Source organism: Plecotus auritus, assembly GCF_963455305.1.
Source record: "Plecotus auritus genome assembly, chromosome: 12".
Classification (NCBI taxonomy): Eukaryota; Metazoa; Chordata; class Mammalia; order Chiroptera; family Vespertilionidae; genus Plecotus; species Plecotus auritus.
In genome coordinates this window covers 11,705,386-11,730,557 of record NC_137778.1, presented here as the reverse complement: position 1 = coordinate 11,730,557, position 25,172 = coordinate 11,705,386, and the positions used below count along the sequence as shown (strand labels likewise).

The window sequence follows — 25,172 nt, the reverse complement described above, 5'->3', positions numbered from 1 at the left end:
GCCCTGAGCCACGCTGGCCAGGCTCTTTCATTGCACTTGTAAAGTCTGCCCTCCCAGCCGCTCTCAGCCTGTACCTCATCAGTACCGAAAGGGTAATGGTTTTGGAAAATCTCAAGCGGGAAGCCGTAGAACCTCTAGGTTTCCCTGAGAACCTTCTGCGGGCAGCCTGAGCAGGTGTCTTCTGCTGCGAGTGTAGGGATGGCCGGGCAATGAAGTCGGGAGTTTGGACTCCACGTAGCTGCTGTGTGACCTGCAGCTATTCCATCGCCGTGTCAGGTCGTGTTGGGCATAGAGTTGACACAAACCCTAAGGTCAGTGGACTCCTCTGGGCCCCCGTCGCTCATTAGGGACAGTGCCTACCTCACAGGTGAATTGTGAGGGTTAAACGAAATAATAAACAATCTGGGAATGAGGAAGCCCAGAATAGGCTGCACAAATTAAAATAATTCCTATGGGCCCTGAACTCTTGGGGGCACCCTTCTGGCCTCATTATTTCAGGATTCCAAGAAATCTGCCTCCCACTCCTACTGGCCACATATCCCAATTTAGTTACACACACACACACACACACACACACACACACCCGCCATTGAATGCCAGCTCCATAGAAATGCAAAGTTACACTTAAATTTCTGAATTTGAAGAGCCGCAGAGGGAGAGAAAAGGGTGAAACCCTGAAAGGCAGGCGCTGACTAGGAATTCTGTTCCCCAGCAGAGTTGGAAACTCCATGGCTCCGTGCCAGCCAGCAAAGCATCTCTATGAAATGCGCCGGGTTTGGGTTTGGGGTGGAGGCGGAGGCGGGGGCCAGAGTTCAGGGGCCGCACAATAGCTCTTGGCTCCCAGCCTCTGCAGCAGGTGTTGGGAGGGCTACGGAGGGAGAGAGAGAAGCAGGCGCCTCGCAGATGCAAAATCTGGACTGGATTTGAGCCCACAAATACTGGGTTCCCCGCTTGGGTTTGCAAAAAAAAGTTTTGCAAAAAAAAATGCTTGCACTGGAACCCCGACATGGAGTCACCATTAAAGGCAGACAAGGGATGATGATGCCGGTGACACCCCTGTTGTGTCCCAAGAATGGCAAAGGTGCCTAAAATGGGGTTCCCTCCTGTGAGGCTGACCTGCCGGCCAGTGGGCTCTCTCCTCCAGAGGAGTTCTCCCTCCAAAGAACCTGACGGCTGCGCAGTGTGTCCTGGGTACCTGCCCTCTCACTGGGCAGTGGGCACGTCCGACTGTACCACTCACTCCCTGCTGCCCCTGCCTTGGCCGCCAGCTCCTGCAGCATTACTTCTCCCAGGTAGAACACACCAAAGTTATAGACAGAGGATTGCCATCCGTTCAGCAGCGAGGACATCCGCATTCCTCAACATGTAGTTGTGCCTACAAATCTGTCGGCAATGCCTGAGCTTCCTGGTGGCCCTGGCCCGCCCCGTCATCCTCTAGGCCAGATGTGGCTTCTAGAATGACTGAGCCACATCATCACAGTCTCAGATCTCCTCTGCCCTCCGAATTGCTTACCTGTCCTCAGAGATGCCCTGCTACCTACCAGGGCACACCTCTCCTGCCAGCTACTCTGCCTGCCAAGAGTAGGCGGGGAGCAAGCTTTTTCCTGTTTATACCCAGAGCTTTTTTCTCTCTTCTTCACCAGCCCCTCCGCTGGCCACCACCCGCCTGCCTTGGGGAGGGAAGGAGGAGAAGGGCCCAGCTCAGCTGCCGGGCCCACATGCTGGGCTTCAGTGGAGGCAGAGGGCTGAGGGAAATTGCTCAAGAAGCTCTGGGTCCCGGGGGATTTGCAACCTTCCAGTCTCTTCCGTGTGCCTTGCTCTTGCAAGTGTGTTATTGTCTCCAGGGCTATTTATCTCTGTTAAGGCTGTTGCCATAAATAGTATGATAAAAAACAGCCATTTCAGCCAGTCAATGAGATAAAGGCTCCAGTCAAGAGCTCACTTTAGAGCTATCTTAAGGATTCACTTAAACCTCCATAATTCTTTTCTGTGACAGCATTCATATTTAGATCCATTATGTACCTGGAAAGGAAGAGGGGGAAGGGCGGGGGAGTTCCGTGGGAATCACTGCTCCCCGCCCCCCTTCCCCCGCCCGCCCTGCAGTGGGGAATCTGGTACTGTCCCCTGGCTATTGGTTTGGGAAAGCACCAGCGTGTTCCCGTGTGACATAAGTGGCAACCACATGCCCCTGTGTGGAGATGCCATGGTGCCCACCTGCCACTGTGGGCAGAGGCGCCAGGAGCCAGAGATAAAGTTGTCAGGAAACAGCCAAACAGTTTTCTGACAGAGGCAGCCCTGGCTGCGACTCCTCGTCTGTCTCCCTGTCTCCAGGCATTATTTCACACCACAAACATCTATTTAAAATGTGCCGAGTGACAGGTAGAATATCTCAGTGAATAAAACACGGTCCCTGCCTTCACAAAGCCATTAACCCAGCCACGAGATCACATGTATGCTGTCCCACACAGCTAAGACCCTGTGCCGACTTTCAAATATCCCTGGAGAAGAATAGTAATAGTCATCATTGATATTATTACTATTACAAGGGCCAGGAGGCCATTTTCTAAGCAATAACTCATGTAATCTTTACCACAACCCTATGAGATAAGGTCAACATTTTACAGTTGGGGAAACTGAGGCACAGAGAGATTAAATAATTTCCCCAAAGGGCCACAGCCAGCATGCAATCGATCTGGGTTAGAACCCAGGTCACCTGGCTCCAGAGTTTATATTCTTAGCCTCCTGTGTGCTCATGGTCCTCACCTTCTCTCCCTTGCTCATTGAGAAGCCTATAAAGATGCTAACTAGTGCTATGCTTTGTGTCTAAACTGAATCTCTCTTTCTGGGAGTTAATCCCACTTCCTCCTAGCCTGTCTTTCACTGCAATAGAGACCATCTGGGAGGCACCCAAGCCTCTGGGATGGGAGAAAGTTGTAATGAGGGGACCGGCCACAGCCTCAGAGCAGCAAATCCCCCTTCCTTACGCCTAGGGGACAATGGAGCCAAACAGACGGGTCTCACAGGCCTGACCTCTTGCGAATCTGTATCTGTGGCAGGTGCTCCCGCAGGGACAAGTGCCAACGGGCCTGGGAACCTAATCGATTTGCTGCCAGCATCAGCCAGTGCATGAGCCTCGAGGTGCATCCCAGCAGCATCTCAGTGTCTGAGCACAGCCGGCTGGTAAGTCACTCACCCAGGAGGACAGGGGGGACACGGAGCACACACACGTGTGGGCGGGTTCCTTTAACACTCACACAAGAAGCTGTAAATGGATCGTGCTTTACATGCTCACGGAAACTATATTTATAGAAAACCCGCAGCAACTGCTATTGTAAAGGGCACCGTCGTCCTGCATACGCCTTGCAAATTCATTATCCATTGATCTGTTTTGTAAACCTCGATTTTGCATTTAGCAACCAACATCTACAACATCCTGCAATCCGATAGCAGATAATGCGTTCTTTGGTAGATGCTGTATTTATAATCCTCCACTCATACAGCCTCTCACAGAAACCTGAGAGTTGCATTTGTGTGTGTGTGTGTGTGTGTGTGTGAGAGAGAGAGAGAGAGAGAGAGAGAGGAACAGAGATAGACTTAATTCACCGTGTGTGCTTAAAGAGACTATTAAAGAGAAGACAATAGCCCTTAACCACCTGTCAAAGTGCAACCCCAAATATTTCATGTCCTCAGGCCCTGCACAATTATTTCATTCTGAAGTTTTATGAGCATTCACGAATGTTAATTAGTTAATGAACCTTCCAAGATTCCCGTTCATTCATCCCCACAGGGAGGTTTTGGCTCCCAGGGAGCTGAGGGAACAAATAGCGGAGTTTGTACCTAAGTCTCTGGGCCCCATGGAAACGAAACTGGGGCAGAGATTCAGCAGCAAGCAAATGTATGGGAAGGCGAGGGGACACCCACTGTGACTGCGATGCCCACTGCTGCTAAATCCCGCCAGGTGCCCAGAGGAAGACCCAGGGAGACCCATCGATGTCACAACTCCCAATGCGAAGGCCACAGAGCTGATGTCACTGTGACCGCTTATGGGCACCCCCCACTGCCCGAGGGAACCAGTGTCATTTCTCACATATTGTTTTACATTTCACTTAGAGGTGATATTGTGGTAATTGAGTACAAGCTCACTTCCAAGTGCACTGAATTCAGCACAGCATCTTGCCATTAAATGGTTTCTCAAGCAACAGATTCTTCTGGCAGTCGGAGATGTTTTTACCATTCCAAGGAGGGTGTTCACACTTGAAAAGGCTGGACACCTCTGGCCTAGGTCACTGGAAGCTGTTCCAGGTAACAGCTGACGTCATCCACGCCACTGGTGCCCATTCCCTGCTTTCTCTCATCCTCTATGCACCCTGGGAAGTGACTGCCCCTCCAGGGGAGCTGTCAGCAGGCCGAGAGCCCAAGAGGGACAAATAAACAGAAACTTGAACACGTTCACCCCATTGATAAGCAGCCCCTGAACCCCTAAGGACAGCCAGAGTGAGGAGCTCGCTGTCTCTCACCACCTGGTGAGCTCCCGGGAACCTCCAGGTTGGTGACCCTTAGTCTCCCAGGAGCCAAGGCTACAGCTTGTGAAGGGCTCAGCTCATGACTTGCTTTCGGTTTCATGTCAAAATTAGCTGTGTCTGAGATGGATTTGGGTACCTTTCCCCCTAGGGCACCCCACCCCAGTAATTCATAATAACATTAATAAAGACCATTGACCCTGGCAGCGCTGCTGTAATTGTTCAGTGTCCAAGCCAAATCACCTACATCAGCATCCTTTCTTAGAGAGGAGGTCAGGGGAGATTAGTGAGGCAGCGGCAACGGCAGGGCCAGGACTAGGGCCAGGTCTCCAAGCCCCTTGGGCTCTTCCAAGGGCATCAGCTCTTTGCTCCTGAGCCTCTTTGCAGCTCTTTGCTCCTCCTGCAGCTCAGCCTGGTTGTGAATGATGCTCCAGATCTGTCTGCGGGCATCAAATGTGCCTTTGGAAACCTGACAGAGGTGGAGGGACAGGTGTCTGGGACCCAAGTCATCTGCATCTCACCTGGGCCCAAGGATGTTCCTGTCATCCCATTGGATCAAGGTAAGAAGTGTCTGCCATGAGAGTCACATGCCAGGGCCGGCCCTCCGAGGGAGACCAGGAGTAGAGAACGCGGGAACCGGGGTGACCAGTACTCACAAAGAAGTTGCCTGACCAAGTCTCCTTGTGCCCAACACCCAAATGGGCTATATGACGAGTCTGAGAGCCAACTGACACGCCTCAAAGAGAAACTGAGGAAGAAGGAAATCCCTCGCTCCCGTTTGGGTTAAGGCTGCATTGGTGTGCAAAGCGTTTCTCTAGACTTCCCTTCCCTTCTCAGAATGGCTGTGGCTCCAGCCAGTGGTTCCCAGCGGGCTTCTCCCCACAGAACTGGAGGCTTGAGGGGTTCTGGCTTAATCCTTCTAAAAGTGTTTCAGTAGCTGAACTTGCCAGAGCAAAGCCTGGGGCTCTGTGGGATGTGACTGATGACTTCCTCCCTAATCCAGGGTGTGGGGCCGCCTGGGTCTCGGCAGGATGAAAGGGACTCTGAAGAGATGACTTAGGCAGGTGCCGTCTACCACCTGTGCCCTGTGAGCCCTGAGATAGCCGAATGATTTACCCTCAGGATCTCCACCGGGCCCGCAGGTTGTTACCTCCATCCTTTTTCCTTTATTTTTCCAGACTGGTTTGGGCTAGAACTGCAGCTGAGATCCAAGGAGACAGGGAAGATATTTGTCAGCACCGAGTTCAAGTTCTACAACTGCAGTGCCCACCAACTGTAAGTCCTTGTCAGAGCCTTGCCCTGGGTCTGGATGTGGGTGTGGGGTTTCTCTGAGCTCGAGTCATATCATATTCACCTCCCAGTCTTCCCACGGGGCCTAGTACATTGTCTGGAACAGGGGAAGCTCTCCATCAAGGTTACTTTCCAGTTCCATTCAGTTTATTCAGTTGCATTCATCTGAATGGCAATCACAGATCAGAGCCTCGGGTCTCATTCAGACTCCCTTGCCTGCCCCGCCCCCCGCCCCCCACTCCCCCCGCCCAACAACCCTACCTCCAGCTCTCTAGCTAAGAGAGTAAAAAGAAAGTTTGAAGTAAAAGACAAAGATCGTGGTCCAGAACCATAAGAAAAAGTCTTCATTTCTGACCAATTGGTGGTGCATTTGAACATTGAGATTGACAGTGGGTAGAGTTTAGACATGTCATCCATGACCAAATGAAGAGGGACTCAGAGATAAGACTCAGCTCTGCATGCAGTTACCCCCAGAGGAGTGATAGGGACGGGGCAATAGCCTTGCCCAGGACCCAGGATAAGGACCTGGGCTGGGAGAGGGAGAGGAGCCTTTAACTCCACTGTGGTCCAAACCCAGCCTTCAACTTTTTAAAAAGGAGGTGGGAACCAGACTAAACCCCAGCCTCCAGAGGGGCTTGAATACAGCCCAACGGACTTCACCAGCTTCTACGGCAGCAGAATGTCTACCAATGGGTGCCCACAAGCTATGAGATCATATAGCTGCTCAGGAAGCTGGAAGAGCTAGGAGCAGTGGAGAAATGGATCCACATTCAGTTTCTGCTGATCCTCTCTGGGAAAGAAACTGAGACTTCTTTCATACAAAGTGGGAACAATGGTCACCGGACCAGTGACCCTGGACATTCAGCAAGGAGCGAGATCAAACAACAACTCCATACCAGAGGAAACAGTAATTGGGAATATTCTATGGACCCATCCTTCCCATTGTTTGGGACAAGGACAGCCTGGGGTCTACATAATAGGCAGAAGTCCAAGCATCAAGTCTATAGGGTGGGCATGATGGGCTCAGCAGCCACATGGGGAGAGGGTCTGTTTGCAGCTAAACCTGAGAGGAATCTTTAGCCCTTAAAACAGACCAATGAGCCAGTCCTCATTTCTCCCCTTCTCTGCTCTTGATTTTGATGATTAGAATCATCTGCTAGAGTTCTCGGGCCTCCACAGTAGTTAAGGAAGGAGACATGGCTGAGCCCCATTTGGGACAAATCAACAGATGTGCTGAGATTAAAAAAGGTCCAGGGGAGGGTGGGGCGGGCAGGAGGAGCCAGGGCAGGGCAATAGGGCTGAAGTCAAAACAGACAACATTGCCCACTAACCACTGCATTCTAATCCCAGATATCCCTGTTCTGGGAAATGCAAGTATCATGGGAAAAGAACCTCCCAACCTTCTTCTCACACTCCAACACAGTGGTGATGGAACCCACTGTTTGTGAGCTCATTCTCATCTCCATGGCAGTCCAGTGTGATGTCACCACTTTCAAACACGCATTGCTGTGGCAACAGAGGTGCTGTCCCAAGCAGCAAGTCTTAGGAAAGACAAAAAAAAAGCGGGTCTCCTTGACAGCACAGGTTCCATCCTTTTATTACCAAAAACTATCTTGGCATTCATAGTAAAAAGTAACAGAACCAAGTTCAATCTCTCCTTTTAGTGTGGTAAACTGAGGCCTGCAGAGGACAAGTGCTTCAATGAAAGGCACAAAATTAGTCCGTGGAAGAGCCAGGCTTAGAACCCCATCTCATCATCCTTGGACCATTGTCATTATTTACTTGCTGAATTGCAAGGTGTTAGCAAGAATCAGTCAATCCGGCCTAAGCTCATAAATGAAGTCACTTTGGGCATATCGGGAGGGGACACAAATGGGGGAGATGAATGCAATTGGCTAATGCACCCAACACATAGCCAGTGGCCCCCAGGGATGGAGCCCCATCCACCCAAAGGTAATGAGAGCCCCCACCAGGTGGCGCCAGACTGTAGACCCGGCAGTGTCCCTTCCAGGTTGTCCAGTCATGAAAGGCTAGGCTAGGGAAGCTGTGGAGGGTCAGGAAGACCAACCCCAGTCACAGAACCTATTCCCATTATAATGGTCTGGTCATACACACAGAGCCAAAATCATATGCACATCCTACAGGTAGAACAGCAGGGAGGGGAGCGCTCAGCCGGGCAAAAATGCATCAGCCACACAGCCTATTGCGACCTATGCCTGGCTACTTGGAGAGCCAGACAAAGTTTCCATTCAATACTGTTTAACTCCGAAAGCTCAGGAACATAAGTGATATGAACCAATCATTAACAAATATTTTTTGAGAGTTTGAAATAGCAGGTCATTTAAGGGCTTGAAAAGAATACATTTAGCATTGTATTTTTCAAAACCATTTCCTATACATTCTCTGGTTTGATGCTAAACATCTCTGTGGAGGAGCCAGGAAAGTTTGATTACAGACAGAGGAAGAAATTCCTATTCAGAAGGTGGAGTGACTGACTCGGGGTGACCCCAGTGGCAGAGGCAGAGGCAAGACTGGCATTAGAGCTGCCCAGTTTCTACCCCAGTGCTCTTTCAGCCTTTTTGTCTTATAAGTAGGCCTTTGAAGGGTTTCCTGAACACACTCTGTTGGCCTTGAACTCTTAGTTTCTGAAGCAATATGTTATATTGAGCCAGAAAAGTGGAATTTGCCTGTCCTAGAAAAAAATGTTTAACCACCAGCAATTGGAGGGCAAACTTCATATTAGTGTTTGCCAATTCCTATGGTGTAAATACTCCCTGTGGCCTATTACAAGCTATCAACCCACTTGCAAAATTCCTGAGGCTATAAATAACCAGTTCTCATGAACTGATACAGGCCAGGTCTAGCACACCTCTGTTTCATAAGTTACAACATTCCTACTCTGGACTCATTTATTTTTTTTTTCCAATTCTCTTGTCCTGTGAATAACTTAGAAGGAGAATCCACAGTTATCAGTGTTGAGGGCTGCCCCATCAATATACTCTCCTGAGAATAAGACTAGGATAACAGACTAACATCAGGATACATAGGCTACCTGGTGCCCTTATCTCCCCTCTCTGCTTCCTTCTCTTTGCCTCTGACTGTGTTCGTCCTTGCAGGTGCCTGTCTTGTGTCAACAGCGCCTTCCGCTGCCATTGGTGCAAGTACCGCAACCTCTGCACTCACGACCCCACCACCTGCTCCTTCCAGGAGGGCCGGATCAATATTTCGGAGGTAAGCGGGGATCACCTCAGCCTGGCATTGTTCCCAGTGAATCTGAGTGGCCCTCCCTTTCAGATGGTCAATCCAGCAGCTTGGCCATCTCCTGGCTCCGGCCCATCTTGGTCTTCTTCCAGAGATTCTACATGTTAGAAAGCCCTGTTATTATGAAGTTCAGAAAGTGGCAGGAAACACCCCGTAGGCAGAGAAAGTGCGCTGTATCTACTAGACTCCTAAGACTGTATGAATTCAAAAGCTTGAGGGGAACGGAAGGTTGAGGCTGAAAGCTTAGAGGAAACATATCCCACCAAACAGACTCCATGGTCTAGAAAAGTGCAGTGAATGGCATTTATTCTTTGAGCCTAAGCCCTTTGCTTGGCTGCAGACATAGTCTAGTTAAATAGAACATTCACTCTCAACCATTCTTTCATGCCAGCTTCTCTTCCAAGTGTGAAATTCAGTGATTCTTCGACTCTGATGTATGACTGGGTGGGTGGCCTATAGAGAGAGAGAAATTGAGCAAGTGAAAAGAACCAGGCCTTGCTAAAAGTCCCATTTTATTATGTAGTCAATGTTTCATCCCTAAGGCCTGACCCACCTTTGTTATCAAAACGGTGAAAAAAACAATTGCTTATCTTTCTATGAATATTCCATCCAATGATTATCCACTGATGTGAACTTTCTTACATGTTCACACTATGCCTTAGGACAGTGGTCGGCAAACTCATTAGTCAACAGAGCCAAATATCAACAGTACAATGATTGAAAATTCTTTTGAGAGCCAAATTTTTAAAATTTAAACTTCTTCTAACACCACTTCTTCAAAATAGACTTGCCCAGGCCTTAGGACAATGAAGCCTGCTTGGTCAATTACCCTTTCCCTTCCCAGTGCTTTTCATACCTGTGGGTAGTCAGTGGTTGCATTTGAACAACTATAGAGACTTTATGCATTCACTCATATGCACATGTGCATATATACACATCCCTCTTTTTTTTTTTTTCTTGTAATCCTCAAGTGGGGATATTTTTCCATTGACTTTTAGAGAGAGTGAAAGGGAAGGGGAAAGACAGAGAGAGAGAGACATCAGTGTGAGAGAGACACATCGATTGGTTGCCTCCTACATAGGCCCCAACCAAGGCCAGGGATCAAGTCTGCAACTGAGGTATATGCCCTTGACTGGGATCAAACCTGGGGCCCTTCAGTCCTTGGTCCCACACTCTATCCACTGAGCCAAACTGGCTGGGGCTAACCATCCCTTCTTCTTCTACCTTTTAGAAATCCACAGACATAAATAGGTGACGAGTAGCATTTGCACTTATTACTATAGCCTCTCTATACATGTCTTCCTCTTGCACTAAACCACAAGATCCTTGAAGGCAAAGGTTACATCTGACCTTTAAGTCCTCAGTGCCTTCTTCAGTGAATGTTTGTGGAATGCATGCCTGAAAGAATGGATGGACCAAGGACCACTCTACCCAAATGCCATTGATAGAAAGGGTTCCTCGGATCTATGTGTCTAAGATATCAAGAAATAGAGTCTCATGTGTCTCCTAATCTTGATAGATGTGCTGGTTGCTTTCATGGATAAACATAAGAAAGCAGGCCTTGATATATATCACACCGTGCACCTTAAATATCTTACAATTTTATTTGTCAATTACACCTCAATAAAGCTAAAAACAGTTTTTAAGTTAAAATAAAAAAGAAAGTAAGCCTTTGAAAGGTTTCCCAAACACATACTCTTGGCCTTGAACTCTAAGTTTCTGAAGCAATACGTGTTATATTCAGCCAGAAAAAAAATGGAATTTGTCTGTCGTATAAGAGAAACATAGACGGCGCCCAAGGGGATTTAAGGCAGACCCACCCCAGGTGCCTCACAATGGGATACCTAGTCTCTTGAAGACCTTTGAGGAAAGGTTTCTCCTCCAGCCAGTTTCTGGGCTTTGACATAGCCGACCAGTAAGCAGTGCACTGGTCTTCACGGACCCTGGTAATCCATCTCAGCCCTGGGGTTCTGCAGGAGCTGAAACTGCTCTCAGGCCTGTCTTCTCACTGGTCGGAGAGGCCTGAGAGCGCCTGCCTGCTCGAGCTGGTCACCCCAGCTTGGGAATGAATGGAAGAATGGGAAGGGAGGGAGGTGGGCCAGGAAGCGCAGAAGCCACGAGCAGACCTGCTCAGGCAGCGAAGCATCATAGTCTCAGAGACTGGCCTTCACATTGGCCACTTCTAAACTGCTAAGTTCCTTAAGAAAATACATAAATAAATGGAGGCGGACAACAGAAGAGAGAGAGAGAGAGAGAGAGAGAGAGAGAGAGAGGGCAGGCTCTGGACAAGAAGGAACAGCTGCTGCATTTGCTCCTAGGGGCTCCCCCTTGGGCAGGAGAAACCCAAAGCCAAGCCTGCAACCGCCAGCAGCTGGAGCGAGGGCAGGAGTGTCACAGAGCAAGACAAATAAACTGCCTGGTGTGGAGGCGGGGGGCGGGGGGGGCGGGGGGGGGCCTGGGCCCCAGAAGGATAATTGGAAGCATGCCGGCCTCCCTCGCGCCTTTTAGAAGCCACTGGAACACAGCTCCCTCTCAGCCCCGGGGCTGAGATTGAGGCATGAGGTCCAGGCGGTCCAGAGAACTGGGCCTGAGAGGAGCTTTTGCCTCCCCACCCCCACCCCCACACCCACCCTTTGCATCTCAGGATTGAATCAATAGGGAAAGAGGCCTGGGGTGAACTCAGAGGCTTCCCATCGCCTTTTAGTTTTGCTTTTCCTCCTTAACGTCTGTTCCCTGGAGTAGGAGAGGTGCCTTTGTCTCCCCGCACCTCCCACCTCCCCGAGCGGGAATGGGGCGGACCCCTCTCTTCCTGCTCATATGCACAGGCCATGGTCCCCCCCACTCCGCCCTGCTCTCTGTCCAGAGCTCTGCTTATGGGAACCCCATTCCTGAGAATGTGGGGGCAGCAAAGGTGCACGTGCCCAGCTTGGGAGAGGTTCCCCGACTCTACTAGGAGTCCTCTCTGACAACCTCAGGTTCTTCTGGGGATTGGAAACCCCGTAGGTGCCTCTTTGGGGTTCCTAGAATATCTCTTTTATACTTTCAGTAAGGCACCCCCTAACTCTGAATCAAAATGTTAGGTCTGTACTTCCTAGAAACAACATATAACTGATTAGCTGCGTTGATTTGCATAGCAACACGAATGCGTTACACATTTGTAGTTCTCTCACATGTGACAGGAGCTCTCAGCGTGTGTGTCAGGGCAGGGGGGAAGGTGGAATGAGGGGTACAGAGCAGCATCCACAGCACCTGGGAACTTGTTAGAAATTCAAATTCTTGGGCCTCATCCCAGGTTAGCCCGAAGATTGAGAACCACTGACATATGGCATCTCAATTGATTCTCGCAACAGACCTGCAGTTTCACATAATTCATATTTGACATATATAGTAACCAAGATGCTACAGATTCAGGATTTTTGCCCAAGGCTACAGAGAACTCTAGCATCCAAAAAAGCTGAGTACAGTATGCTTTCTCCAGAAAATCAGGGCCAGTTAGCGTCTCTGTCTGCATGGCCGCAGCCACACTGGTGGACCTGACCTCGGTCTGGCCTGTTGCTATCGGTTCTAAGGGTTCAGGATGTGGAGGGACCCTTCTCCATGGATGGAGAAACTGCCCCTGGAAGGTGGGTCAGTAGTGCCACACCCAGAGACAGAGGCCACCGGCCTGTGCAGTAGGTCTGCCCACTTCCTTCCAGAGGGCTGGTGGCCCAACTCCACGCGTAGACTTGACAACAAGGAACCGCTATTCAGGAGTGAATGCAGGTGCGAAAAATGAAAACACAGCAGTAAACATTTATTGAGTGCTTACTCTATAAGCAATATTTTAAATATCTGTATATCTCATTTACTCCATAAAATGGACTCTATTATGGAAAAATAAACTGAGGTTTAGGTATACACATGCGAGAAATATGCAGTAATAATATTAACCTTGTTCGTCCCATGTATCATCATTTACGACATACTTTTATACCCTTTCATGCAAGCTAGTGACCTCAGTCATTCTCGGCCCCATTTTCTAGATGAGGAAACGGAATTTCAGTTGAACCATCTCTTGAACTCCCTTAAGGTCGTGAACTAAACCTCCCCCCTCCCCACTCCCCCCCCCCCTCAGAGCACAGCGGATCTCTGAAGGGAGCCCCCAACTCTCCACCTCCTCGGGCTGGATCCAGCTGCAACATGGTGTTAGCGAGCGGAGTGCACGGGAGTATGTATGGCTTTCAGCTTTAAAAGCTCATCTCCCTTCATGGCTAAGCCAGGCCTCGTTAGATGTAGATACATAAATATCTTCTTTATGCCCTGCCCCAGGGGAAAGATAGAACCAAATAAATCCGATTAGCGGCCCAGGATGCCGGCTGCTCTCTCTTTGAAGTCCAGTGGGTGAAGATAATGCCGTTTTCACGTGGGAGAAGTCGTTTCCGAGGGCGGAGGGTCCCCAGCACTGAACGCTAGCGATGCACAGCTAAACGGGAGGGCGATGCCACCCTAAGGTCATAGGGCTCCTGTGCCAGGGTCCTGCCCTCCCTGTGGTTGTGTTGCCTCCCCGTGCCCCTGGGATATTCCCAAATACATCTGTTCATCCTGATGGCCACTCGGGTGGCTGCTAAGGAGGTGATGCTGCTGCCTAGTAACAGAAGAAGATGAGCTCGGGAGGCCGGTCCACGCTGGGAGGCCAGTAGTAGCAACGGGTATCTGATCCATGTTAGTGACAGTCCTTACGTCCCACGGAAGAAGAAGCATAGCATGGTTTTTTGTCTCTTGTTATTAGGACAGAAACTGAGTGTGTGTGTGTGTGTGTGTGTGTGTGTGCATGCTCACAGAAGCAAACAGGTTGGAGAGGCCTCATAGTAGCTGATGAAAGCCAGCACCTTCCTCAGGCTCCAGAGGTATTGCATTTCTGACAATTCGGCAATTTTCTGGGCCAGCCGCTCTGCTGCGCCTGCCTTCAGCCCTGGCCACTGATTTCCACCCACGACTCGCTGCCCCCCTCGGTGCTGCATCCTCCAGAGCATCTCACAGCCCCGGAGGTCTCTGTCTTCCCCTGTCTCCCAAGAAGGCATGTACCTGGCCACCAACCACTTTTTTTTTGCCTGAGAGACTAGCAGGATGAATCCTACTTTCTATGGCCTGAGAGAAACAGCCAAATACACGAGCAAAAGCTTAAGACATCTTTGTTTCCTGGGGCAATCTTGGAGCCTGTTTAGGCATTTGGGAAGCCCCCAGTAAAATTGCCTTTAGCCCAGCTGGTTGTAGCTCAGTGGTTGGGCATCAACCTAGGAACCAATAGGTCACCGGTTTGATTCCTGGTCAGGGCATATGTTCGGGTTGCGGGCTCAATCCCCAGTGGGGGGCGTGCAGGAGGCAGCCAATCAATGATTCTCATCAATGATGTTTCTATCTCTCTCTCTCCCTCTTCCTTCCTCTCTGAAATCAATAAAAATATATTTTTAAAAAATTGTCTTTAAATGTAGTGCCAAAAGGTCTGACACAGCAGACCATAAGGAATTTTTATAAAATGTTAGAATTTCTTAGGGAAAAAAAACAAACTCCTAAGAGCCTCATAAAGTCTCTTCTTTTGATTCTTTAACCTCCAAGCTGAATCAGATTTATCCCAGACAAAGAGCGAGGATGTGTACATGTGTGTGCAACTATAATATTACATATAATAAAACAAATACCTATATAAGTATATTCTTTTGTCAAATTTAAAAGGATTCTACAATCCTGTTTACTAACCCAAGACATTATACTTCCAAAAGCACATCTGTAATGCTCTGCTACTGAAATCTGAATTTGCTCTCCGGGCTCATTAGAGATGAAAAACAATGGCCATCATTTACAATGTGTCAACTAGTTCCCGGTCTGAAGATTTATTCCCTCTCTCTCTCTCTCTCTCTCTCTCTCTCTCTCTCACACACACACACACACACACACACACACACACACACACATTGTACCTCAGCCTCGTTTCTAGTCTAAATTAACATTCCAATTTATTAGACTCGATGGGGATTTTTCAGCCACTCACAGGAAGCAGGGCCTCCTTCCCATAGGATGCCTGGGTTTCCCCAAAGTGGTGTTTATTTTTTTCTGGGCTATAAATGTATGAAAGACTCTGTCAAGAGTACCCGCAGGGAATAAAGGTGAAAACTCGGCAAAGAGCAAGCTTGTGAGATGGCAGCTTGATGGGCTGGCTTCTGAACAGGGACCCCTTTTTCTGGGGTCGCCCTGTGATCCCGGCTCTCGTGGAAACCTCGCCTGCTTGGGTCCTCGCCTGCAGCTGGCCCGCAGGCCGGGGTCAGCACCTGGAGCTTCCCGCAGGCCTCCTAGAGAGGTTTCCATGAGAACTTTCCCCTCGGTCCAGCTTTTCGTAAATCCTCAGATTTCTTCATAGACATGGGCGTGCCAATTTGGTAATTGTGTGATTCCAGAAACAATGGCCACTTCCAACCCAGCTTTGGCAATCGAACTCCTTCTCCAGTGTCTTGATGTCCAGAAGGCAGGGCTGTCCCCTCCTCTGTAAAGAATCTAGAAATAGCCCTGACCGGTTTGGCTCAGTGGATAGAGCGTCAGCCTGCCAACTGAAGGGTCCCAGGTTCGATTCTGGTCAAGGGCATGTACCTTGGTTGCAGGCATATCCCCAGTGGTGGGGGAGGGGAAGTGCGGGAGGCAGCTGATCGATGTTTCTCTCTCATCGATGTTTCTAACTCTCTATCCCTCTCCCTTCCTCTCTGTAAAAATCACTAAAATATATTTTTTTAAAAAATAAGAATCTAGAAATAGGATCTAGAAGGAAAGCTAGAAATCTTTTTGTCTGCTGCTTTGTTTTCTCATTTACCCTCCCAGAAGCAATGACCAGGTATCCACTACCTGTCAGGAACTGGGATAAAGACTGGGGACACAGAGCCTGATCCTCAAGGCTCACAGACCAGTGAGAAAGGCAAGCCAACCAGAAACCAATTCTGAAGGCGAGATGCGATCAGGGAAGGATATTCGTAACCCGGCCTGGAGGCCAGTGCAGGGAGAGGCTCAGGGACAGCTTCCCAAAAAACGAGATGCTGCCCAGTCAGTGTGGCTCAGTGGTTGAGCGTTGACCTATGAACCAGGAGGTGGTCACAGTTCGATTCCTGGTCGGGGCACATGCCTGGGTTGAGGGCTTGATTCCCAGCAGGAGGTGTGCAGAAGGTAGCCAATCAATGCTTCTCTCTCATCATTGATGTTTCTATCTCTCCCTCACCCTTCCTCTCTGAAAACAATAAAAAAAAATTTTTTTAAAGAGGGAGATGCTGAGTTTGCAGACTAATTAGAGGCAATTAGCTAAAGGTGGGCCAGGAGGAAGATTGGGGGTGGGGGGTAGGAGTGAGTGTTTCCCATAGAGAGAACAGTACCTTCAAAGGACCAGAGGTGGATGATGAGTGAGGCTGGCCCCTCAGAACTAATCTTAAGCTCACATGGCTGGACCCTGATGCACAAGAATCGCAGCGAAGGAGGTAGGCAGGGCCAGGTTGTGAAGGGCCTGCATCGGAGGCCAGAGAAAGGAAGAACCTGCCTACACCCAGCTCTCCCAGTTTCCCTCTAAGGCTGTCCGTTGCTGAACGTGGCCTGTTGAGCAATGTTGGGCCTTAATTTCGCCTCCAGCATTAGGACAATGTATTGCTTGTGACTGTGCCCCCAGGCACTCAATGCCAGTAGCTCCCTCTGCGGGGTAAGGACATCAACCCCACAGACTCCCCAGCAGACGGGAAGGGGAGAGGGAGAGAGGCACCATCTCCCAGAATTTTCCTAGTTGATCCCTGGAAAGAGGAAATGGTTGCAGGGGGAGGTGACAGCCAGGTCCTCACTGAGCGAGGCTACTGGACTCTGTCTTCCTTGGAGAGGGAGAAAGTAGGCAGGGAATTGGGATTGCGGGGAGCTGGAGAAGCAACATCTAGGAACAGAACTGAGGAAAAGCAATCACTTCCTTTCTTAGGGTCCTTCTCAGAGCCTCTCCCCATCAAGACCTGTTTTGTGTGTGTGTGTGTGTGTGTGTGTGTGTGTGTGTGTGTGTGTGTGTGTGTGTGTGTGTGTTTCAGTGTTTCAGTTTTGTTTTCAAAGCAACGTGGCATCCATGCAGGGCCTGGTAATGAAATGAGATAAAAGGCCACAGCCAGTGTTTAGAGCATTGCTGGGAGGCTGACCAGCCTCCTGGAAAGGCCGCAGTGGGAGCTGGGAGCTGAGGCTGCTGATAACAGACCACCTCAGGCAGGGACAGTACGAGGGGCTGGGGAGATGAGTGGAGCCGAGAGTTGGGGATTCCAGGTTGGAGGCAGGGACGTAGGGAGCCTCTTTCATCCCTTGTCTCAGGAGATAAAATCCACAGGCTGCTGCCACACCAGTGCCTGGAAATTAATTCCTGAAGGGTAACACGCATACCAGATCCAGGACAACTTGTGGGTTGGGAATAATAGTATCAAGGCTGGGAGCTAAGAGATCGATTTCGTTTTCCCTGCTGACACCACGTGCCCCTTGAGGGAGGCATGTCTTTCTCCTGGGCAGCCCACCTGGATACAAGAGGGTCTGTCCTGGCCTTGGGCCCTGTCCTCTGCCCTGGCTCAGGTGAGCAGGAAGGTGTGAGCCGGACAGACGGAACCTCTCTGCTTGCTCCTCCAGGACTGTCCCCAGCTGGTGCCCACGGAGGAGATCTTGATACCCGTTGGGGAAGTAAAACCCATCACCCTTAAGGCTCGAAACCTGCCCCAGCCTCAGTCCGGCCAGCGAGGCTATGAGTGTGTCCTCAACATCCAGGGGGCCGTCCACCGGGTCCCCGCCCTGCGCTTCAACAGCTCCAGCGTCCAGTGCCAGAACAGTTCGGTAAGAGGACTCGGGCCTGGGCCCTGCCAGGAGCAGGCTTTCTCTCACCCCTGCCAAGGCCTCAGCCTGGCCTGCCCCAGCTTCCAGAACCTCCCAGGTCCACAGGCTGATCCGCGAGGCAGAGGACAGAGGGGCAGGCATGCATGCCAGGCCCCTCAGTGAGCGCCGATCAGGCAATGGTGTCAGAGGAGCTGGAGTGCGGTGAGCACCCTAACAGCAGAGCTGAGAGCTCTGTGCCCTCTCTGAGTTGGATGAGTGCCTTTTGGACTTTGGCGAAACTTCAGCCAAGGCCAGTCAGACCCTGCAAACCCCGTCCCCATTCAGGGAGTGGATAAACCAACAGGAGGGCGCTGCGCCGGAGAGACCAGCGGGAAGCAGGATGGGATGGGGGGAGGCGGGAAGGAAGGAAGTGGAGGTCATGCGTTTCAAGAGCAACCAGGGTTCAACCAATTCCGAACGCCAGACAGAAAGCCCGAGGTGTTTAATTATAATAGCAGCCCGGAGAAGATCTCCTATCTGCCAACTCCCTGTCTCCGCAGGTGGGAGGTCAGCGGGAGATGGGGGTGACATGACAAAGGTGTTGAGGGAAGCTAATTCGCCCGGGAGAGATAAAGAGGATCTGGGCCTCTTATCAGGGAGCTGTCAGATTGCCGGGTCACAGGCGCTTGATGGAATTTGTAATCGGTGGAAGGCCGCCAAGCACAAAGGGAAGTTGGGACAAGAAAGAAATGGAACAACAAAGGGAGAAGGTGGCAGGAGGGGCTCCGGGCAAAAGGGCTGATGGGGACATGCCCTGAGAGCTAAGTGGCTGGGGCTGGGGCGGTCCCTGCGGAGGGGGTTCCCAGAGGTCCCCTTCACAGAGACAGAGGGCCTGGGCCACCGAGAGAGGCTATTTCTGACGTGTGTGGAGGGGTTGCACATCCTCTGTGGGGTCAGCACCATAGAGAGCCGACTCCTGGCCACAGCTTGAGGCCGTTCGTGGCAGAGCTGATCAAGTACCTGCCCATGAGGCTCTGGGCCCTTCCCTAGCAGAGTGTTGACCAAGGTCAAGCTCACGAGCAGAAAGAAAGGACCATGCAGGGCCCAGCCAACCGTGTGTTACACACATGCTTTGCTCAAGGCTCTGGGGTTTACAGGCAGCACATGCACCTCTGGAGAGAGTAGACTTGCACGGGAAACAGTTCTGGGTTAAAGACAGAAGTTGGCAACCCCAGGGGACAGAGAGCCTGGGGAGGGCTGGCAGGGGTGTCAGAGAAGACACCTGGGGAAGGCGAGTCTGAGCTAGACCAGGAAGATAAGGGTGGGTGAAGGACCATGTCATAGGGAGAGGGGGGCATTCCTTGTAAGGAAGGAACAGGGACACGGGGGACGGAAGGGGGAGGAAGTGGGCAAGTCGGTTTGCAGTCAAGTGGATTCAGAGATTTCTGGAGGAGAGCAGAGGAAGAGAAGGTTGGAGGGGTCGGTTTGGACCTGGAAAGCATTGGATGCCGAGCTAAGGGGTTTGAGCTGGATCCTGTTGGCCTCAGTGACTAGGAGCCAGGGTGGTGGGCCACAGAGATATTTGAGCGGCACATGGGGTTCCTCTGATTGGCCCGCTGCTGCTTTCTCAGCCCAGGGAACCGGAGTCCCTCGCTTCTTTCCTGCTGTAGTCCCGGTCCCCTGAGACGCCCAGCATCCCTGCCCCCTGTGGTAGCCTCACCAGCATGTGCCTCTGCCCTCTCCCGCAGTACCAGTATGATGGGATGGACATCAGCAACCTGGCCGTAGACTTTGCCGTGGTATGGAACGGCAATTTCATCATCGACAACCCTCAGGACCTGAAAGGTAAGCGGTTGCTTCTGGGTAGAGTTTTGATCTGTCCGTGACCCCGGGAATGACTGGGGCTGCCGGGATCAGAGCCTGCGGCCGCTGTGCCCTGAATCACACACTGCCTCTGTTGGCGGAACTCTTCCGAGGGTCCGAAAGCAGCATTTGGAGCCATCAAAGGAGTCCTGTTGGGATCTCTGTTTTATTACAACCAGAGCATCCGCTGTGGCTGCCGGCTCATCGTGGGTTTCTTCGGCTCCCAGAGACTTTGAAGTGTCTGTGGAACCTGACCTAGGAGAGCAGCAGGCGGAATGTCCCGCCAGTTTCCCTGGAAATGGGGATCTTGTTTCCAGTTAGGTTCTGGTCCCGTCCTTGCACAAAGAAGGTTTTCAAGGCTGCTCCCCTGGTCCTGGGGTGGGTGGGAGAGGCCAGCATGGGGACTCAAGTGCACAGCGGGCACAGGAAGTTCAGGCAGGAGCTGGGCTGATGAAGGGGACTCTCCTGGAGGCTCACCCTCATCCATCGTGTGCTGCTCCTCCTATGCGCCAGGCAGGTGTACCCTCAGTTCAGTCAATACCAACATTTCATCATGCTCTCAAGAATGACAAAGGTACCTCCAAATAGAAATATATTTTTATTGATTTCACAGAGGAAGGGAGAGGGAGAGAGAGATAGAAACATCAAAGATGAGAGAGAATCATTGATTGGCTGCCTCCTGCACACCCCACACTGGGGATCCATCGAGCCCGCAGCCCGGGCATGTGCCCTGACCTGGAATTGAACCATGACCTCCTGGTTCATAGGTCGACGCTCAACCACGGAGACATGCCAGGCAGGCTGAGATTATTTTTTCAATCACTGCAACAACCCGGATAGGTATGCACCAGTATGATGCTCATTTTGTAGATTAAAAACCCGAGATGCAGTGAGGTTAAGAAATGGACCAGAGTGCTCACTTCAGCAGCACCTATACTAGGACTGAAGTGGTGCCGACTATATATATAGCAGGGCCCCTGCACAGATGTGCCAATTCACAACGTGTTTTGTATTTTTAAGACGAATACTGTATGATATCTTTATATGTAGAATCTGAAAAAAAAAAAAAAAAAAGGCAAACTCATAGAAACAGGAAGTAGAAGAGTGGTTGCCAGGGTTGGGGGTGGGGGAACCAGGATACAAACATTCAGCTAGAAGATGAATAAGGTCTGAGGATCTGATGTAAAATATGGTGACTTTAGTTAAGAACACCGTGTAGTACAATTGAAATTTGCAAGCAGAGTAGAACTTACATGTTTTCGCTATGTAAATGGTGAAGGATGTGTGTGTTAATGAACTAACTGAAAGGAATCCTTTCCTTGTGTATGCATATAGCAAAGCATCCTGATTTCATATAATACAACCTCATTTGTCAGTTTACCTCAATAAAGCTGGAAAAAAATCAAGAAAAGAAATGGACCAAGAGTCAGATAGTAAGAGCCAGGATTTGAAGCAAGAGAGTCTGATTTCAGAGCTCACGCTGAACCACATCTCTATCTTCCCAGTGACTGAGGCCACTGTGGGGTGTGACGCCTCCTCTCCCCAGAACCCGCTCCCCTCCCCCCACTGTGAGCCACATGCCTCACCACAGTTTAAACAGCCAGGGATGCCACACGCCTCTCCCTGTGCCTGAGGGTCATCCCGGGGACACCGGGAGGGAGACCAAGGCCACAGCAGGCCCTGCAAAGGCTTCAGATCCATGGGCTGCAGCTCCCTGTCCCGGACGCTGCCTGAAGATCCATGCTGCTTACACTGAGGGGGGGGGGGTGGGGGGGGGGGCAGAAACTGAGCCAGGGAGGGGTTTTGTGTTTTTCTTTTTCTCCTCATACCCAGGCCACACTTTCTTGGTGCTAAGAGATAGACATTTCCCCTGCTGAGCTTCCAGGCTCAGTTCTCAGAGGTTGCCTGTGCACCTAGAGCTTAAAGAAAAATGGCCACATCCAAGCTGTCGCATCAGAACCCTCCCTTGCGGTGCCGGACAACTTTTAAGCAGCTCTTGAGTGCACAGGCGATGCCTTCTTCACCTCCGTCTCCCTCCCAGAGCCCCAGTGATCCTGGAGGCTACGCACCGTGTTGGGTGGAAGAGGCCATGGTGTTTGAGGACTCACGTTCTAGATTCTAACAAGCCGGGGTTCACGTCCTGTCTCTCTCCCTCACAGCATGTGGACACGGGCTAAATACCGTTCCTCTCTCCGCCCCGGATTCCCCATCTGTGCAAGGGGGAAAGGATACCCTTTTCTCAAGGTCATCCTGAGCATCCCATGAGATGCTAGACATGGACCATTTGTGCACAGTGACAAATGCTCAGTGTGTGCTTGCTCAGTGTAATATGCCCGTTTCCTAGGATTCCTACCATAGGAAGCCGTGGGCAGGTGGATGTTTAAATCTAGTCCCTACAGCTGGGACTGGGTACGCTTGACAGAACAGAGGAACAGGATGAGAACCTGTGGAAGAATAAAAAACTACTCCTTCCCTGGGGCATGTACACGGCCTCCCACAGAGACACGCCAGGACTCCTGAAAGCTATGTCTGCTGGACTTGAGTTGAAAACCACTTTCTGAGTATTCTGCTTCTATAGATTCTACTTGGAACTCTGAGTTCAAAACACCAGCAGGCAACAACTAAACCCCAGGCTCACAAGACACAGTTCTGCTAACTGCCGGTCAAGGGCTTCTAAGTCAGGGAATGACAAGAGCAGCAGCAATGGATTTGCAGACTTCAAAGTGACCTGCTAAGTGGCCACTTTGTCCTCTCTGGGGACAGCCTCTCCATCCACAGGGGCATGAACAGGACGGTGGTAACCCTGTTCCTCATCAGTGCTGCCTCCACTTTGCCAGCCGCCGGCCCTTTCTGACGCCTCTCCCAGACCCACCACTTCCCACTGTGCTGGGCCAGCTGCTTCCCTGCTCAGGACTTAAGAGTCCAGCAGCATAGCCAGTTGGAATTTCAGGATCCCAGCTTGGGGCACTCACCTAAGTGAGTTCCAAGAGTGAACAAGTCTCTGAGCTTCATTTTTTTAAAATATATTTTTATTGATTTCAGAGAGGAAGGAAGAGGGAAAGAAAGATAGAAACATCAATGATGAGAGAGAATCACTGATCAGCTGCCTTCTGCATGCCCCACACTGGGGATCAAGCCCACAACCTGGGCATGTGCCCCAACCAGGAGTCGAACTGTGACCTCCTGGTTCATAGGTCGATGCTCAACCACTGATCCATACCGGCTGAGCTCTGAGCTGCATTTTTATGTGAAATGGGGAGGTTAGTCCTCAGGATGAGGCCACAGGTGAGTCAGAGAGGTAGTGGCATAAGAAGGTAGTTTGTGTTCAAAGAAAAGACAACAAGCAGGTACAGGTATGTTACAGGCCCAGTGCTTAGCACTGAATATATTACATCTCCCTCAAACCTCACAGAAAACGACGATTATCCCTATGTTATAGATTAAGTAAACAAGGTTTCAGGAGGTCAAAGTCTTTGTCATGTGGCTAAGGAGGGGTGAAGCTTCCATTAAATCCCTATGTTATAGATTAAGTAAACAAGGTTTCAGGAGGTCAAAGTCTTTGTCATGTGGCTAAGGAGGGGTGAAGCTTCCATTAAAGCCCTCATCTGATTCAATCTGGAGCCAGAACTTTTAAATAATATTATTTTCTGTATTGCCTTTATTTTTTTAAATATATTTTTTATTGATTTCAGAAAGGAAGGGAGAGAGAGATAGAAACATCAATGATGTGAGAGAATCATTGATCGGCTGCCTCCTGCCTGCCACTACTGTGGATCGAGCCCGCAATTGACTGGAATGAAACCGTGACCTTCTGGTTCATAGGTCGACGCTCGATCCACGGAGCCAAACCAGCTAGGGCTCTGTATTGCCTTTAAATGATTGCTAAATGTTCCTCTTATTGTTAATTATTCATCAATTGTTCTTGCAATGATCATGATGATTATTGATGTTATCTGTGGCTGGGGACGTTTCTGTCACACTTGCAAGAAGAGGGTAAATTGTGGGAGGTCCCGTCCCACCCACTCTGAGACCGCCCTCCTGTCTTTGCAGTCCACCTCTACAAGTGCGCGGCCCAGCGGGAGAGCTGCGGCCTGTGCCTCAAGGCCGACCGGAAGTTTGAGTGCGGCTGGTGCAGTGGCGAGCGCAGGTGCACCCTTCACCAGCACTGCGCCAGCCCCTCCAGTCCCTGGCTCGACTGGTCCAGCCACAACGTTAAGTGCTCCAACCCGCAGATCACCGAGGTGAGTCCCCCGAGTTCCAGAGCAGAATGGAATGTGCAGGAGCTGACCCCAGGGCAGTGGGACAGGAGTGCCAGCCGAGCCTTGTGCTCGGGGGTGTCTCGATGGCCCACGTCCAGGTGTCAGTGACAAGTGTATGGAAGTGTGCCCTCATGCCTGTGCAAGAATGTGCGTGCACCCAACAAGGGAGGCAGAGCCAGGCCTGCTGGCCATGAAGCGGCGGCAGCACTGGATGGGAAATTGGCTGCGTGGTAGGTGAACGTTTCAGAAAGCAGGTTTCGCTTTTCTCAGCAGAAATGTGATTTCAGCAGCTGAGATTAGCTCCGAGTTGCACAGTTGAACACGGAAGGAGTAAAGGCAGGTGCTCCCTCAGCCACCAGGCCATTTCCCAGGGTTTACTCTGTCCCATGTTGTGTGTGCATTTTAATGGAAAGAAACCGGTAATTAATTATCCTGAAAAAAAGCATGTTGTTTCCTGAATAGCAAATTGCAAAGCACGATGACTAGGTGATGTACATGGAAATGCAGCTGCTGGGGTTTGGACGGCCTGGGAGAGGCATAGTTGAATTTAACTTTGCTGGCGTTAACGTACTCATCACTCTTCACCACTCCCAGTTCGCTGACTGTCACTTGTGGCTGTGAACCTAATTGCACATTCCTCTGGTTACGAGGCGTAGAGGCCTGGGCAGGTACCACCGTGGTCTGCGTTTGAAGAAGGCAGGGTCGGGCTGCTCTTCTTCTACCTCTTTTCTGAGCAGAAGCTCTGTCCCTTTTCCTGCCTCACTTTCACTCCTGGCCAAAGAAAGCACCTCTGCTCTCCGCTGTGTTACCGGGTCCTGGGAAACCTCTGAAGCAGGGGTCCTCAAACTACGGCCCGCAGTGCGCATAGGAATTTTATCCGGCCCGCCAGGTGCCGCTGCCTGTCCTGCTTAGCACCCGACTCGTCCCCGGCCCGCAGTGCACATAGGAATTTGTTCAAAGTTTTTTTTAAAAAACTATAGTCCGGCCCTCCAACCGTCTGAGGGACAGTGAACTGGCCCCCTGTTTAAAAAGTTTGAGGACCCCTGCTTTGAAGCATCCTTATGATCATATCCAAGATGCAGAGCAGAGCAAAGAAAACCCTCGCGATCAAACGAATATTGTTAACCTACAGCTGGGTCATTTGGAGACG

General features: G+C 50.6%; 1 protein-coding gene across 1 annotated transcript in view; it reads left to right on the top strand.

Moving 5' to 3' along the window:
- The window catches only part of PLXNA2 (plexin A2), a 208,415-nt gene that overhangs the window by 133,182 nt on the left and 50,061 nt on the right, over positions 1–25,172 (top strand). The window contains exons 6-12 of the mRNA XM_080648776.1: positions 3,057–3,180; positions 4,927–5,080; positions 5,699–5,795; positions 8,927–9,041; positions 17,721–17,921; positions 19,649–19,745; positions 23,814–24,004. Coding sequence (XP_080504902.1) covers positions 3,057–3,180; positions 4,927–5,080; positions 5,699–5,795; positions 8,927–9,041; positions 17,721–17,921; positions 19,649–19,745; positions 23,814–24,004 — 979 coding nt within the window. The remainder of the gene's footprint in view (positions 1–3,056; positions 3,181–4,926; positions 5,081–5,698; positions 5,796–8,926; positions 9,042–17,720; positions 17,922–19,648; positions 19,746–23,813; positions 24,005–25,172) is intronic.